The 15,973-nt window shown below is 46.0% G+C and overlaps 1 protein-coding gene across 7 annotated transcripts in view; it reads left to right on the forward strand.

Annotated features, from left to right (window-relative positions):
* PTPRU (protein tyrosine phosphatase receptor type U) overlaps nt 1–15,973 on the forward strand; it is a 369,964-nt gene that overhangs the window by 185,722 nt on the left and 168,269 nt on the right. For all 7 annotated transcript variants that reach the window (XM_083750621.1, XM_083750620.1, XM_083750615.1 and 4 more), the window contains exons 3-7: nt 2,595–2,866; nt 4,443–4,524; nt 5,829–5,944; nt 7,824–7,998; nt 9,254–9,547. In XM_083750621.1, the coding sequence (XP_083606747.1) occupies nt 2,595–2,866; nt 4,443–4,524; nt 5,829–5,944; nt 7,824–7,998; nt 9,254–9,547 (939 nt within the window). The remainder of the gene's footprint in view (nt 1–2,594; nt 2,867–4,442; nt 4,525–5,828; nt 5,945–7,823; nt 7,999–9,253; nt 9,548–15,973) is intronic.

Consider the following 15,973-nt stretch of genomic DNA (forward strand, 5'->3'; position numbering starts at 1 on the left):
CAGATTAGCTATACATTCTATTACATTGCAAGTGTGTTTAAAATCCTGCTAATGTTTTGACCTGCTTACAATGATTTTGTATATGCATTATAAACATTTCCCATTCTTATTTTTTAAAAATTATTGTCTTATTGATTCCTGAGCTTCCCAGTTAGTTTTGACATTTTGGCATAGTCTATCAACTTGATTTGCCATTCTTCTCTGGTCGGGGTTGTTTCTTCCTTCCATCTTGACAACTGTCCTATTTTAAGTGGGACATCCTTGAATCACAGAAGCCCATCCTGGCTTCAGTTTGCATCATGAAATGTCACTTTTTTGGCCTGGCACTCTGGCGTGAGTCCTTGCACCAGAGAGCCAGGCCAAAAGATGCTCACTCTGGTGCGAGTCAGCAGGGTTGCTCCAGAGCACCTTCCAATCCCTTTTGACTCATGCCAGAGTGGCAGACTGGAAGATGCTTTGGCACAACCCTTCTGATGTCCCAGTTTTGGGGACAAAAACGTTGGAGGGTATGCCATGGAGGTCCCAAAGTGCAAGAAAGAGTGGGATGGGGGGAAACCATCTGCAGATACTTGAATGGTGTGATGGGAGAAGCTGAATCCCTGTCCCCGGCTCTCCCCCAAGCTGAGCTTCAGAGATGAGATGGCATTTGTTATGCTAATGGCTTCTGAACTGCCTAACAGCCTGCTGAGCACTGCTTAAAGTCAGAAGCAGCTATGTGTTAAATGATTCGAAGAGGCGGAACTCGAAATTAAATGGCTTAAATCCAGGTGGAGATAGGAGTGTCAAGGCAATAAAAGCTGAAGGGAAGCAGCTAGCGAGTTTCCAGGCAAGTTGTAAATAGTTATCATGGTCTATTTGGCTACGATTCAAGTGGCAATAATATTGATAAGGTGGGACTCTCTCTCTCTGTGTGTATGTGTGTGTGTATGTATGTGTGTGTGAGAGAGAGAGAGAGAGGGAGGGAGAGAAAGAAGGAGAGAGAGAGAAAGAGAAATAGCTACACGGAGGCCTCCAAAAATCCAGATGGGCTGGATGTTTGAGCCCTTTGTGCAAAATTAAATTATAGCTGCCATAAAAGACATTGCTATAATTTCATAAACACCTAATCTTCCAATTTTGGGCTGTAAGGGAGAGACTGATATTAATAGGATGCATTTATAAGTGATTATACTCAAAATCATTTTCAGAACATAAAAAGGAGACCCAATTTGTTCATATGATAGCATCTATCTCCAACTTGCTTTGCTTTACATCTGTTTTATTGGTTGTTTTTATACAAGGTTTTTTTCTTTTTATGGTGATTTTGCATGACAATTTCTGGCCCCATTGTGATTGATATTACAGACTTAGGATAATGGTGTTGTTAATAATGGCTTTGCCACAAAAGGGGGGGGGGAGCCATCTGTTCTGGATTCCAAAATTACCTTCTTCCATTGCCTTCAACTTCCTGTAAGCCACCCCTTCCTGTCAGCCAGGCTTCAACTGCTGTGCAGTTGCAGATTTCTAAGGACTCAATAGACTGAAGTCACATTCACACTGTACATTTAAACCACTACTATACTACTTCAAACAGTATTGGTTTCCCCCACAGAATCCTGGGAACTGTAGTTTAATAAGAGTGGTGAGAGTTTTTGGGAGACCCTTATTCCCCTTGCACAGCTGCAATTTGCAGAGTGGTTTAAAAAGCCCCCTTTACAGGGAACTCTGGGAGTTGTTCCCTGGTTGTAATTTACTTGCAGCAGAAGTGGGTCTAGTGCTTCATTTCCAAAAAGAGAGAAGAGCTGTTGAGGCTCTGATCTGTGCTGATCTCTCTCTCTCTCTCTCTCTCTCTCTCTCTCTCTCTCTCTCTCTCTCTCTGTGTGTGTGTGTGTGAACTCTGTGGTAGCTTTGTGGTTGGGGGGAAAATCCTCTGCATATGCTCCAAGGTGCTGTCTTCGTGATTGTTATTTCTGCTTAAGTATTCTGTGCCCTGGCTTCACTAACTGATCTCAGGCTAGACATTTATTGCTGTCGTCTTGGTGTTCCTCAGGTAAAAAAAAAAGGACCAATATCTTCTATGTTCTATAAATGAGGGGTGGGGAATCTCTGGCCCTCCAGATGTTGTTTTGACAAATATAGACATTTTTGCAAGCAATTTCCCTCGAATATAATGCATTTTTGTATGTTATTTTCCACAAATGTAATGCATTTCGATGCAGACTTCCCACTTAATATGTGCATTTTTGTTGTTTGGCTGCATCCCAAAATTTGGAGGAACACGCATTTCTTAGGATAGCGTTTTGGTTTGTGAATCGGTTCGAGAAGTGAGAATTAAGTAGTTTCTCACTGAAACTTAAACAGATTAAAATTTCTCCTCCAACCCTATTCCTGTAAAAAAACTAGCCTTGATTTATGAGACAAGGTAAAGGTGTGTATCAGATGGGCAACATACCTGGTGGTGGGGCGAGCACCAACATACCTGGTGGTGGGGAAGTGGGGCGAGCAGGCAAAGTGATGGGGAACCCGCATGAACCACTTATTATCACAAAACTAGTTTCTGATGCATGCGCTGCTGAAGGAACGCTCAATAGTCTCCTTCTCTCTTTTTGTTGCAGGGTCCTACCTGATGGTCAACTCCTCTCAACATGCTCAGGGTCAGAAAGCTCACATCCTCTTCCAAACGCTCAGTGAGAATGACACCCACTGCCTCCAGTTCAGCTACTTCATGTACAGCCGGGACGGCCACAGCCCAGGGACCCTGAACGTCTACGTGAAGGTGAATGGAGGTCCACTGGGCAGTGTGGTGTGGAATGTCTCTGGCTCCCATGGGCGGCAGTGGCACCAAGTGGAACTATCTGTCAGCATGTTTTGGCCCAATGAGTACCAGGTGAGTGGAGAAATACTTTTCAGGAGAAAGCTTGGGTTCGGATTTCTCTGCTGCGCAGGCAGGAGGAGGCTAAGAACAAAACAAATCATGCACTCTGTAATTAATCTTTTAAAAACTGTACTTGATCGCCACCACCATCATTTATTTATTGAATGTATGAATCTCTTCCAGTGAGACACCCTGAAGTGATTTACAGTGTTTTAACATATGTAAAACAGCTTTCTGCTTTTCTTTGTGGACTGTGTAGAATATCCTCATAGGCCCCCAACATTTTATTCCTTTAGACCGGGAATGGGGAGACAGTGGTCCTTCAGATATTGCAGAATACCACCTCCCATCATCCCATCAGCATAGTCATTGGTCAGGGATGATGAGCATTGGAGTTCAGCAATATCTGGAGGGTCACAGGTTTCCTGTCCCTCCTTCAGGCAATTGGCCACAGACCTTCTTTCAGAAAGCCTTTGGTTGGCTTTTGTTGTGCTTTTAGATTTTTAACCTGATATTTTGCTGCTGGGTATGGTAATCTGCTGCAGGTTTTTGCTGCTATGATAAGGAATTTTCTATTCCAATTGTTCTATTCCGATTGTTATTCCTGGTTTTGTTTTTTTGTTTTTTTACTTTTTTCATTTTACTGGTGTGTATTAATTCTATGGTGACCTTCAATTGATTTTAACCTGTGGACTTTAGATATGGACTAAGTAGGTTATAGACAGGCAAATCAATCAATCAATTAAATAATGGATGATAGCTCAAGTTCCTTGGAGGAAGCATGGGATAAAATGGTATTATTACAGTGGTACTTCAGGTTATGAACTTAATTCATTCCGGAGGTCCGTTCTTAACCTGAACCGTTCTTAACCCGAGGTACCACTTTAGCTAATGGGGCCTCCTGCTGCTGCTGCGCCGCCGCCACGTGATTTCTGTTCTCATCCTGAGGTAAAATTCTTAATCTGAGGTACTACTTCTGGGTTAGCGGAGTCTGTAACCCAAAGTGTTTGTAACCCGAGGTAACACTGTATTATTATTAGTAGAAGTAAAATAGATTGCTTGATACAAACCCATAGATGATGCTTGTGGAGTTTTGAAATGTTCTGTTTTAACTTAAAAAATAAAATTACAATCAACCCTATTTCCACCTCTATGGAAGTAAGCCACGTTGAATTCAGTGGAAGCGAACATATATTGGATTTTGCTGTCCCAGGGCTATAGCATTTCCATGAAGAGTGCAGAATGTATGGTCCACCAGTTGTTTCCAGATTCCATCTCCCACCATTCCTGATCATTGGTCATGCTGAACTGGAGCTGATGGAAACACTCCCCAGAGGGCCCTAGGTTTCCCAGTCCTACTCCATTAGAATTCTCTGGGAGGGACTGTGGCTCAGAAGTAGAGTACCTACTTTGCAGGTTCAATTCCTGGCATTTTCTGGTAGGTCTGGAAGAGAACCTTGTCTTAGACACTGGAGAACCATTGCCAGTCAGTGTAGACAGTACTGATGGACTAATGGTCTGGCTCAGAATAAAGCAGCTTCCAGTATTCCTGACAGGGTTTATCTATATGTACCTGATTCCTTCTCAGGTCCTGTTTGAGGCAGTGGTCTCCAGTGAACACAGAGGATACCTAGGATTGGATGACATCCTGCTCTTGAACTATCCCTGCTGTAAGTATTGCTATAGCCTAGGTCTGGAGATAGGATTCATCTGCTTAATTTATACATCCAAACTCTCTGGTTAGTTTGTGAGCTACTCCTTTCTTTCCTTTCTTTCTCACATTGAGTCCTTTTGTATTCTTATGTGTTGTTCTTCCTTTTTCCTCTCCTCTTGCCTGAATTTCTATTTCGAAACCAAATAGAATTCCATGTGATAGTAATGCTCGCTGTTTCTTCTGTAATGCCTTTCATAAGTACTTGAAGTGCTTTATATTATATTATCTCAGGGCTAAACAGTTGGAACAAAATTATAACACTCACGGTTTTCTCCGGCTAAGTGCTTCTCAGAATAGACCCACTGACATTCAGTTAGTCATGTCCATCCATTTCAGTGGTCTATGCTGAGTAGGACTAAAGCTGGATACAACCTTGGATAATTCCATCATGCTTTTTTTGTAAGTGCTTTATATTTTCTGTCTTAGGGATAAACATGTGAACTTTGGCTCAGAATTGGGGCTAAGTCTGGGTGATATATCAATATATTGTCCAAAACTGGTTTGAAGTCCATATAGTGATATCAGTTTCATAATTTTTGACCTGGCAATATACCACAAATCATGATGTGTGTTAGGGCTAGGTGATATATCATCCAAAACTGGTTTGAAGTCCATATTGTGATGTTGGTTTCATAATTTCTGACCTGACAATATATTGTCAGTGTGTGTGTGTGTGTGTGTGTGTGTGTGTTTTAAGCAGAAATAGCAACGTGGGGGAAACTGTGAAACCAGCCAATGCCTCTAACAGAGCCCAATCCTTATTTCCTACATCATGATATATCATTTGGTGAGGCAATTTTATCTCGGCTCTACCAGTGCTCTCCACATTCCTCACCACAGCCCCGTAAATTTGGCCAGGATTGCTATGCCCATATTACAGAGGAAGACTGAGAAGGCCCACCTCAAGACATTTTGCTGCCTGAGCTGAAGGGCAAGATAGGATCCTCTCCAAATTCCATGCACTGTAGCTGACTGGACTGCAGCTGGATCTAAGGAACATAGGAAGGCGGCTTATACTGAGTCACATTATTGGTCCATTTAGCTCAGTGCTGTCCACACTGACTGGCAGCAACTCCCCAGGATTTCAGGCAGGAGTTTTCCCCCAGTGTTGCTTTGTAATTCGGTGGGTTCAACTTGGGACCTTCTGCATAGCATGCAGCTATATAATGTGCATATGAGAGGAGGGGAGGGGAGGAAGGGAGAAGGACATTCAGTTCCAGGGATTTCTATGGGTTTATTTCTCATTGCATATTTTGGCAGCTAAAGCACCTCATTTTTCCCGCCTGGGTGATGTGGAGGTGAATGCCGGTCAGAACGCCACCTTCCAGTGTGTTGCTTCCGGCAAGGCTTCTGAAGCAGAGAGGTTCCTTATGCAGGTAAGTGGGGTTGGAGGTTACCAAGATTACTGCCCAAGAACAACCTGGGATTTCTCTGTCCTGTTAGTTCCTGGTGCCGTATGGTTGATAAAACCACAGAGCCTAGGACTTGCTGATCAGAAGGTCGGCAGTTCGAATCCCCGCGGCGGGGTGAGCTCCCGTTGCTCGGTTCCAGCTCCTGCCAACCTAGCAGTTCGAAAGCACGTCAAAGTGCAAGTAGATAAATAGGTAGATAGCTCCGGCGGGAAGGTAAACGACATTTCCGTGCGCTGCTCTGGTTCGCCAGAAGCGGCTTAGTCATGCTGGCCACATGACCTGGAAGCTGTATACCGGCTCCCTTGGCCAATAAAGCGAGATGAGCGCCGCAACCCCAGAGTCGGTCACGACTGGACCTAATGGTCAGGGGTCCCTTTACCCATAGCATGTGCCCATTAATCCTGGGAGAGAATCAGAGTTAGGTAAGAATTTGGCTTGCCATCCAGTTGTACTTCATTGACAAACTTCTTCCTATCATCTGTGAGCTGACAATCTTTCAGCTTGGACAGAAGGATGGCTTTCTCGAAGCCCAAACAACCAGTTTTAGGCATGCAGGAAATGTTATTTGCTTGAGAGGAAGAGAGATGCTTCTTTTTACCTCGCCCAGACACCCTTTGCCTCCATGTTTAGCTTGTACCATTCCACAAAGAAATAAGCATTCTAGTGCAATGAACAATATGTCATAAAGTGAGGGTCTGTGAAAGACTAGGATTGCGATAGGACTGAAGTGAAAGGAGTGTGTGAAATCTGCTCCACTTCTGGGTGGGGAGGAGTTGATGGCATACATCTTTCTGACTGGGGAAACAATGTTTGGTTGGCTGATATTACAGAGGGTGTAAAAGATTGGTTGCATGTATGTGAGGGTATTGGCGGCGAGCCTTTGGCTCAAGTGGCAGTTAGGCATTGGTAGAACTTGGTTTGGGGGAGGGGAGGTGTGGCCATCACCTGTCTCTAATCTTAAGGGTATTCCATTAAAGGAATTCAGGGTGTGGATCTTGTCCAAAGCCTGGGGAGGGGCTAGGGCCATGCCACGACCCCATTGGAAACCCTGGGGGAGCTCGAGTTGGTTTGCATCGATAGTGCTCCCCCTATTGGTGGTTGAGCCTTACAGGACTCCCTGCATGGCAGGCAGGAGTCAGATATAGTCGGGTCAATTCCAGTGCCTAAGCCAATACAGCTCACATTCTGTAACCAATAAGGTTGTGGCCTAAATTTGCCCAATAACCATTAACCTAATATACTGTGTCCTTGTGGCTTATTCGTCAAGGGGGGTGGGTAGCCTTGGGGTCTTGACATGCAAATATATCCCTTTGTTTGGGTGATAGTTTGGTGGAGTTTGAGAATGAAGAGCCTATTTAGAGTGAAAGGAGAAAGTATTGCCCCCATTCTGGTTTGGCTTTGTGACAAATTTGATTGGCAATGTTGAGATCTGTATATTCCCTGCATGATCCCCAACTGGTTAACATGCATCCACCAAGAATAACTCTCTTTTAAAGGGTGGGGAAATGAGAGAAATTGCACAAACAGGGGGAAAATGAAAAACCTTGAGGGGGAGATTGGAGAAGACTTTGATACCACCCTCCAAAACTCCCCTTTTCATGCTGAAAGTGATCACCCATGAAAATGTTGTTGCATCCTAAATTAAGATGTACTTCTCATGTGTGACCTTGTAGGCAAGTAGAGAAAACACAGCATTGGGCACATAATAGGAAGGCATGGGAGGCACATGGAGTAAAAGGAACTGTGTGCAAGAGCCAATGAGATCTTAGCGCCGCAAGAAACGTAAGAGAATCCAATGACTTCTTCCTGATGAAGCCATTTATTCTTGTTTTTTGGATGGCAGAGGCAGAATGGAGCAATTGTCCCGGCAGCTTCTGTGAAACACATCAGCCACCGGAGATTCCTGGCTTCCTTTCAACTGGATAAAGTTTCCAACGGAGACCAGGACTTTTACCGTTGCGTTACCCAGTCTGGCAGGGGCTCTGGCGTCTCCAACTTTGCAGAACTGATTGTGAAAGGTATGCAGCAGTGAGTGTCAGGAGGGCTGACTTTGGCTTAGGGCTATACCAGTAGAAGACAGATCTGGAAAGCAAAGAACTAGGGGAGGATTTGACTCCAATTCAGCAGCGGATGCTGGTTTTGCCAAGCCCTGCAACTCATGTCTTGTGTCACTGAACCAAAGCTCTGAGAAAAGTGCTTTGAAGCTGGGAACAGACAGGCGTGACACTGCAGAGTCTTGGCTGCTGTGCACACGTAGCAAAGAAACCCTCCCAAACTCTCGGTGATGGGTGGATTTTGCAGGCCAGTGAACACAAACTATTAGAGGAGGGGGAGGGAAAGCAAATAATCTGCCTTTGCCGCATGTCCTATGTTCATTTATTTTGACAGGTGCAGCTGAGTGTCAATTATTTTAGATGGAACACTGCGGCACCTTAAGTGTACCCATTTGCTTTGACATTGCTGAACTTTTTTTGGATGGTTGGGGGGCACGCGTAGAGGGCAACAGAAGAGGTATACAATGAGCTCCATGCCACCTTGATTCTGCTTAGATTGAGCTATTATGGGGAGCATAGAATCTTCTATTGGAAGAGACCTTGCAAGCCATCTTGTCCAACCACTGGTACATTATTGATACAGAATCATAGAAGGCCAGGGATCAATGGCTCAAGTGTAGAACCACACAAACCTTGAGGTTTCACCTCCACTGCTGCTTTTGAGAAGATAAGGAGCACTGGGAACCTCTTTTCAACCATCAGAGGAGACTCCTGCTGTTTCTTACCACATGCAAAGTTGTGGTCCCTTGTCTTTATTGTTATTTATTAATTCAATTTTTATACTGCCCTTTACCTGAGGATCACGAGGCAGTTTAGAATATCAAAACACAAACACACATTCCATAGTAGCAAACAGAAAGAATACCCCATCTCCCTGGTTCAAAAGGCCGTAGATTGTTTAATTATCCAAAGACCTGGGAGAGGAGGAATGCTTTTGTCTGGTGCCTAAATATATGTAACAAAAGCGCCAGGTGAGTCTCCCTGGGGACAGCATTCCACAAGTGAGGACCCACCACAGAAAAGGCCCTGTCCTCCTTTTGCCACCCTTCAAGCCCTTCATGGAAGAGGCACACAAAGAAGTGTCTCAGATGATAATTGTAGTGTCTGGGTCAGTTCATATGGGGACAGGCAGTCCTAGTAAGCCACTTTCTTATAGATAACCGTCTGAAGCTGGTGTGATGGTCTCTTCTAGTAACAACTTCTCTCTCCTTTTGGACAGAGCCCCCTACGCCCATTGCACCCCCTCAGCTGCTGAGAGCAGGCTCGACGTACCTGATCATCCAGCTCAACACCAATTCCATCATTGGAGATGGCCCCATTGTAAGGAAGGAAATTGAGTACCGAATGACCTCTGGGCCGTGGTCGGAGGTTCATGCTGTGAACATGCAGACCTACAAGTTGTGGCACTTGGATCCAGACACGGAATATGAGATCAGTGTCCTGCTTACCCGGCCAGGGGATGGAGGGACTGGCAAACCTGGGCCTCCCCTCATCAGCAGGACAAAGTGTGCGGGTAGGAGCTTTCATTATTTTCATTGAGCTTCCTTGTACCATGAAAACAAGTTGCCATACCACCCCAAATGCATCTTCTACAACAGAGCAGTGATGAGTTGCCTACAGGGTAGTATTCATTCTTGCCCACGGGATCAGAACATAGGAAGCTACTACATACAGAGTTAGGCTATTGTTCTGTGTCACTTGCTATAGTCTACCACAACTGGCAGCGTAATATACACAGACCAGGAGCCTTCCCCGGATCTACCTGGAAATGCTGTGGCTTGAAATCTGGACCTTCCTCATGCAAATCAGATGCCCTGTCACTGAACTATGGCCCTTCCCTCAAAACACAGACATTAGAAGCTGCCTTATACTGAGTCAGACAACTGGTTCATCTTATCTACCTGATTAGTGCCAATCTGACTGGCAGCATCTCTCCAGGGTTTCAGATAGAGGATGTTCTCCATCCTACCTGAAGATGCTGTGGGTTGAACCTGAGACTTCCTGAATACAAGGTAGATGCTCTACTGCTGAGCTACAGTCCTTCACCTGCGCACAATATTGTAATTCCAAACCTCATGCCTGCTAGTTGATTTCTTTTTTCTGTGCGGCTCTGCTTCCTGTGCTCTTAGCTGCTAAAATCAGCAACTTGCAAAGCTGCCAGCCAGATGCAGCCTGAAGCAAAAGAGGGGCAGGACTGCAGCTTTGTTTTAGGTGTTTGTGGCTGAGGCCATAGCAAAAGCAAAAGGCTTGAGGCAATAGCAGTTTGTACATTGATCTAGCAATGCTATGCATAAGCGTCAAGCGTTATCCATCCAGAAGCCCGTGTCCATGAAAAATTTCCAAAATGGCTTTGGTGATGTGGACTTAACAAGTGATCACTGGAAAGCCCAAGGCATGTCGCCAACACCTGCATAGTTTAATTTAATGAAGATGGTCAATGGACCTTCAGACTGAGGGAGTGGGGACAGTAATTCAGTGGTAGTGCACCCGAGTTTGATCCCCCACATCTCCAGTTAAAAGGGTCAGGTAATAGGTAAAGATACTTGCTCTGCTCTGCTCTGCTCTTGGCAGGCTGCTGCCAGTCAGAGTAGACAGTAATATGCTAGATGAGCAAATAGTTTCACCTGTTATGAGGCAACTGCCTTTGTAACTAAATTGGAATTCTCAGATCTTTAAACTCAGCATAGCTACCTGCATTTGGATTGCTCCAAATAATGGCCAAAGAAATGCTTCTTGCCAAGGTCTACCAGAGTATGGCATCAAGAGAGGTGGGACAGGCAGAGAGAAGACTGGAAGAGTAAAAGGGTCAGGATGAGAAAGGGTGTCTGTACAGTCCATCATATCTCATGGCTCATTCACAGATAAAATCATAGAATTGTAGAGTTGGAAGGGATCCTGATGGGCGTCTAGCCCAACCCCCTGCAATGCAGGAATCTCAATATATGGTCCCCAATCCAATTTGAAACCTTACCGGACACTGCTTAGCTTTGCAAATGTGCTAGCAGGTTTTTTAAAATTGCTGCAGTCCCCTATGTTGCACTGAATAGGCATGGCTGTGGCTAGTTGCTATTCAGTCTGCTGGCCTAGTCAAGAGAAGGCTCAGACAGCAGCTTGTGTGTTCTTCCTCCTTCGCACTTTGAGAATCAATAGCTGAGTCACTTTGCATTTTACAAGAGTTGTGGTTCACAAAAGTGGCTTAGTCTGGAAGCTGACAGTAGGGATGTTCTTTGTTTGAGGCTCAAGGAAGCTATTTAAGTACCTGTCCGTCTGTCTACCTGGGAAGGTATTATGAAGTTCCTTAAGTCCTTGGCTGTCTCCAAACTGGATGTGTATACTGTCACTGATGCCTGCAATTAGGCAAGTGTTAATGACTAACCTGAGACAGCACAGGGAAAGAGAGAGAATCTTTCCGACAGAAGCCGGCTCTTGTGATCCAGATTTACAGTTGTGTTCACCAACAGGGGCCACGTTAAACTGATAAATGATCATTGCTTCAGAAACCGAGTAAAGGAACAGTCACAGCTTGTTGGCAGCAGGTTGGATTAATAAAAGGCTGGGGATGAAGCGGTTTATCAGCCACTGGTGCCCATGGTCTATAATTTATGGCCAAGAGTATTCATGTTTAAATCTGAATGGGTTTGGGGAAGATGGGTAAGGCTGCCCCGGTGCCCCAGGCAGAAAGGCCAAGGGAGGGAGCTTCAGAAATAATATGCTTTCCTCCCAAGAACTAGTACCTCCTAAAGGGTTGCTCCATTTAGTGGGGAGACCCTCATTATCCCTCTCTTGTTCTAAGGACATAGCTCCCCCAATTTCTTCCGAGTAGAAGGATGACCCTCTGATAATATTCCCATCTCTTTCACAGCATTAAAGTCAGTGCCTACAGAACTGTACACATGTCTTTTATACTGGCACTTCCACCCCCTCAAGTAGATGGAGCCAAGTGCAGTTTAGGCTTTGCCAGGCTGCATTAGGCTTCAGACGCTTCCAGCTTTTGGCTGAGACATCATCTCCTAAAACTCATCCAGTAAGGCATGCCGAGAGCTATCCAGGGTCCTGATCTGTTTAGAGATACCTGCCTGGACTTGTTGATCTTTGCCTAACCTAATTTCCCCCCGCCTTTTGCTCTGACCTGCTTATCTGCACTGATTTGGCCTGTTTATTACTACAGCCGCCCTGTGAGTCCCAGAGCCACAGCATAATAGGATAGTACTTCATTCTATATGCTGAGAGTAAAAGGACGTGAAGAATCTTCTAATAGGCTTGAATCAAAAGAGCAGCATTGGTTGCTTAAACACAGGCATTACATCAATGGAAAGACAAAACTCAACCAGACATTAGATTACCTGGATCTTAGATTTAGTGGACCTGGAAGACAAGGAGAGAGTAGCATATAAAAATCTAGGTATGGAAGAGAGGTGTAAAGAAATATGGGCACATTTTGTGCAAATATATGCAGCATTAAAAGAAAGCATTATTACAGACCATCTGGTATGTTTTCTTTGTCCTTCCCTCTCCCTCTCCTATTCTTTCTTCATCTTTATTTTCCCCTCCCTTTCTCTACCCTCTTCCCTTATTATTCCTTATTTAATTATCTGTCTTTTTTGGGGGGAGGGGGGTGGCATGTAGGGATGTTTAAAAGGCTCTTTTATAAACTACTACTAATGCTCCAGGATTGTAGGAGCACGTGGGGCTGCCCTGAGGAAGCTACCTTATACCAAAACAGACCATTGATCCATCCAGCTCTGTGTTGTCTACGGCAGTGTTTCCCAACCAGTGTTCTGCGGCACACTAGTGTGCCGCGAGATGTTGTCTGGTGTGCCGTGGGAGGAAGGCGGTCGGGGGGGAGGGGGCGCCGCACGCACCCGCGTCAGGAGCCAGCACTTACCTCCCACGGTGCAGGGAAAGACTGGAAGAGCGTCGCAGCAACGCGCACGCGCAGAGCAGCCGTAAAGGGAGGCGTGTGGGTGGAGAAAAGGAGGGAGGGAGAGAGAGAGAGAGCGGGAAGGGGAGGGGGGAATCCCCCTAGGCGTGAAGGGAGCGCGCGCCAAAGGAGGGAGGGAGAGAGAGAGAGCGGGAAGGGGAGGGGGGAATCCCCCTAGGCGTGAAGGGAGCGCGCGCCAAAGGAGGGAGGGAGAGAGAGAGAGCGGGAAGGGGAGGGGGGAATCCCCCTAGGCGTGAAGGGAGCGCGCACCGTAAGTTCCAAATTTAAAGGAGGGAGGAAGAAAATCCCCACGTGACAGCTTTTGCCTCCAGGACGGCATCTGCCTGCGCCAACTCACGGCTGAGCCAGGACTTTTCGTACACGTGTGGGCGCTTCGTAGCATGTGCTCGGCTTTGCCGGGAAGCGCTACGGAAAGCGGCTTGGATCAGAAAGCCTGGGCTCTTGCCACGCGCGGCATTGTGTTGAAGCGTGCTGGTAGTTAGTGGGTTGGGAGAGCCGCAGCACCCCATTTTTTTTTTCATACGAACATGGTTAAGAAGCTTTGTGGAGTGTCAGTAGGTTGGCACAAACCATGACGTTTGGGGACATTAATCTAGCGGCACAGAGTTAATTTTTTAAACATTTTCTAATGGTGGTGTGCCTCGAGATTTTTTTCATGAAACAAGTGTGCCTTTGCCCAAAAAAGGTTGGGAAACACTGGTCTACGGCGCTTGGCTACAGCTCTTCAGAGTTTCAGACAACCTGGAGAGGCCAGGGGTTGAACCTGGGACCTTCTAAATGCAAAGCAGATGCCCTACCACTGCACTACTACTTTCCCTTCACCCTTTGTTTGTCCATTGGTCCTGACCTTTGTTTTAGCTTGTTCCTTAAGCCTGGCTCTTTTGCTTTGGACTTGCTCTTTGCCCCTGACTACTTCGTTGTCCCATGGCTTCTGGTTTCTGGCTCAACTCAGACTGTTGCCCACTGCCCAGCCCTGACACCAATGAAGGTCATACAAACACAGAAAGCTGCTTTATGCTGGATCATACTTCCCCATTTAACCCAGAATTGTCTATTCTTGCTGGTAGCAATTCCTGGGGGCTTTATCCATCACCTGCCATCTAATTATCCCAACAGGAGATACCCAGGATTAGATCTGGGCTGTTTTGCATTCAAAGCAGGTTCTCTGCTACTGAGTTATGACCCTTCCTGAAATTGCTGCTGGATGGTATCAATTGCTCCTCCTCCTCCTCTGTGCCACTGCTACTTGTTCCCTTACCTGCTCTCTCCATTATTCAGGAACTGCTGGATTTTTGTGCAGCTCCTCCATTTGGGTAACCTCCAAACTGTAGGTTGCAGCTTTTCAGTGTTCTCAGCCCCTGGTCTGACTCCATCCACTAGGCTGTCCATTGTATCCTTCTGGACAGGAAGGGGTAAAGATGGGCTTCCCTACTTCTTTACTTGCACAACAGTGTCTTCTTAAACTCTGGTGTTTCCATGTGTGTGTATGTGTGTGATATTCCATGAGCCTGACTTCTGATTTCCTTCCCTGCCTCCTGGTTTTCTCTATGGTTCTGACTTATTCCTCAATCCTGACTACTGGTTTTGCCTCAGAGCTCATGGCACTTCACCCAGGTGCCTATGGTCCACCTCTGACATCATCTACTCCCTCTGATCCCAGTCCAGCAATGTCTGCTTCTTGCCATGCAGCAGGTGTGGGAAACCTTTGGTCCTTGGCATTTTGCTGAACTACAACTGCCGTCAGCCCCAGCAGGCATGGCCAGAGTGGTGGAACAAAGGATCCCCACATCTGCCATGCTGAAAACCTGCAGAACTGTTTCCCTCTTCCCTGAGTTCTCATTGGAACAGAAAAGAAGACGAAGAAAGTCTGTGCTTGGAAGGCAGCAACAGCGCAAGGTGTCTGACCTCCTTTACCTCTCTTAAAATGCTACACCAATCTTCAGCCTTGGGTGAGAAACTTGTCAGTGACAAAGATGGGAAATGGAACTAATTTCCACCATTGAAAAAAAGAAAGGAAAGGAAACCTTTGAGCCCTTCTAACCTAGACACTGAATTTGCAACTCGCGGATGTCTGAGTCTCTGCAGCTACAGGAAGAGTGTGCTCTGGTGGTTAATAATAGTGTCTCTTGAGTTGATTATGATAGGCACGCTCTCTTGTCTCCCTGGGCTGTGCATTATGATTCCTTTTAAGAGAAAAGTGCCCTCAGTAGGGGAAGCCGTGTCAGCGGGAACTTGGGGGAAACTGTTTGCTGCACGCGATGGGGAAAAAATGGGCAGAGGGGGCTCTGGAACATTAACCGCCGCAAACAGTGCCAGTTGAAGTGCATGGCTCTGCCTCTGATTGACTTTTCCCTTTTCTTTTTCGGCAACGACCTCCTGCAGCATTTGCTCTGCTGTATTGTTCCCTAAGCCTTTCAAGCAGGCTGCTGGCTCTGTTGATGCAAATCCCGTCTCTCTCTTTCTCTCTCTAGAGATGACTCGAGGCACCACTAACTGGATTGCCATAGTGGAGGCATGACCCGAATTGTTCCAGGTGTCTCAGCTGGGAATTCCCAAGTCAAGCTTGTTAGTGATTCAGGCTTCATTAGCAGTGCTTTCTGCTCTTGATCTCTGTCCCTTTGTTCCAAATTCAGATCCAGGCCACTGCCTCCCCTCAATGTTCCCTAGTTAGCAAACATGACCCAGACCTAGTAAACTTTTTCTAGCAAAGCTTCTGCCCTGATAGCTGGGGCTGTAGCTCAAGTGTAGAACATCTGTGTTGCATGCACAAAGACCCACATTCAATCTCTTGCATCTCCATGGAGGACAGGCTTGCCTGAAACCCTGTAGATCTGCTGCCAGCCAGTGTAGACAGGACTAAACTAGATGAACCAGTGGTCTGACTTAGTATTAGGCAGGTTCCTAAGGTTCTTCAGCCTGGTCTCCCTACCCAATATTTTGGACTACAACTCCCATCAGCCACTTCAGCATGGCCAATAGTCAGGGATGGTGGGAATT

This window comes from Podarcis gaigeae, assembly GCF_964106915.1.
Source record: "Podarcis gaigeae genome assembly, chromosome: 8".
Taxonomy (NCBI): domain Eukaryota; kingdom Metazoa; phylum Chordata; class Lepidosauria; order Squamata; family Lacertidae; genus Podarcis; species Podarcis gaigeae.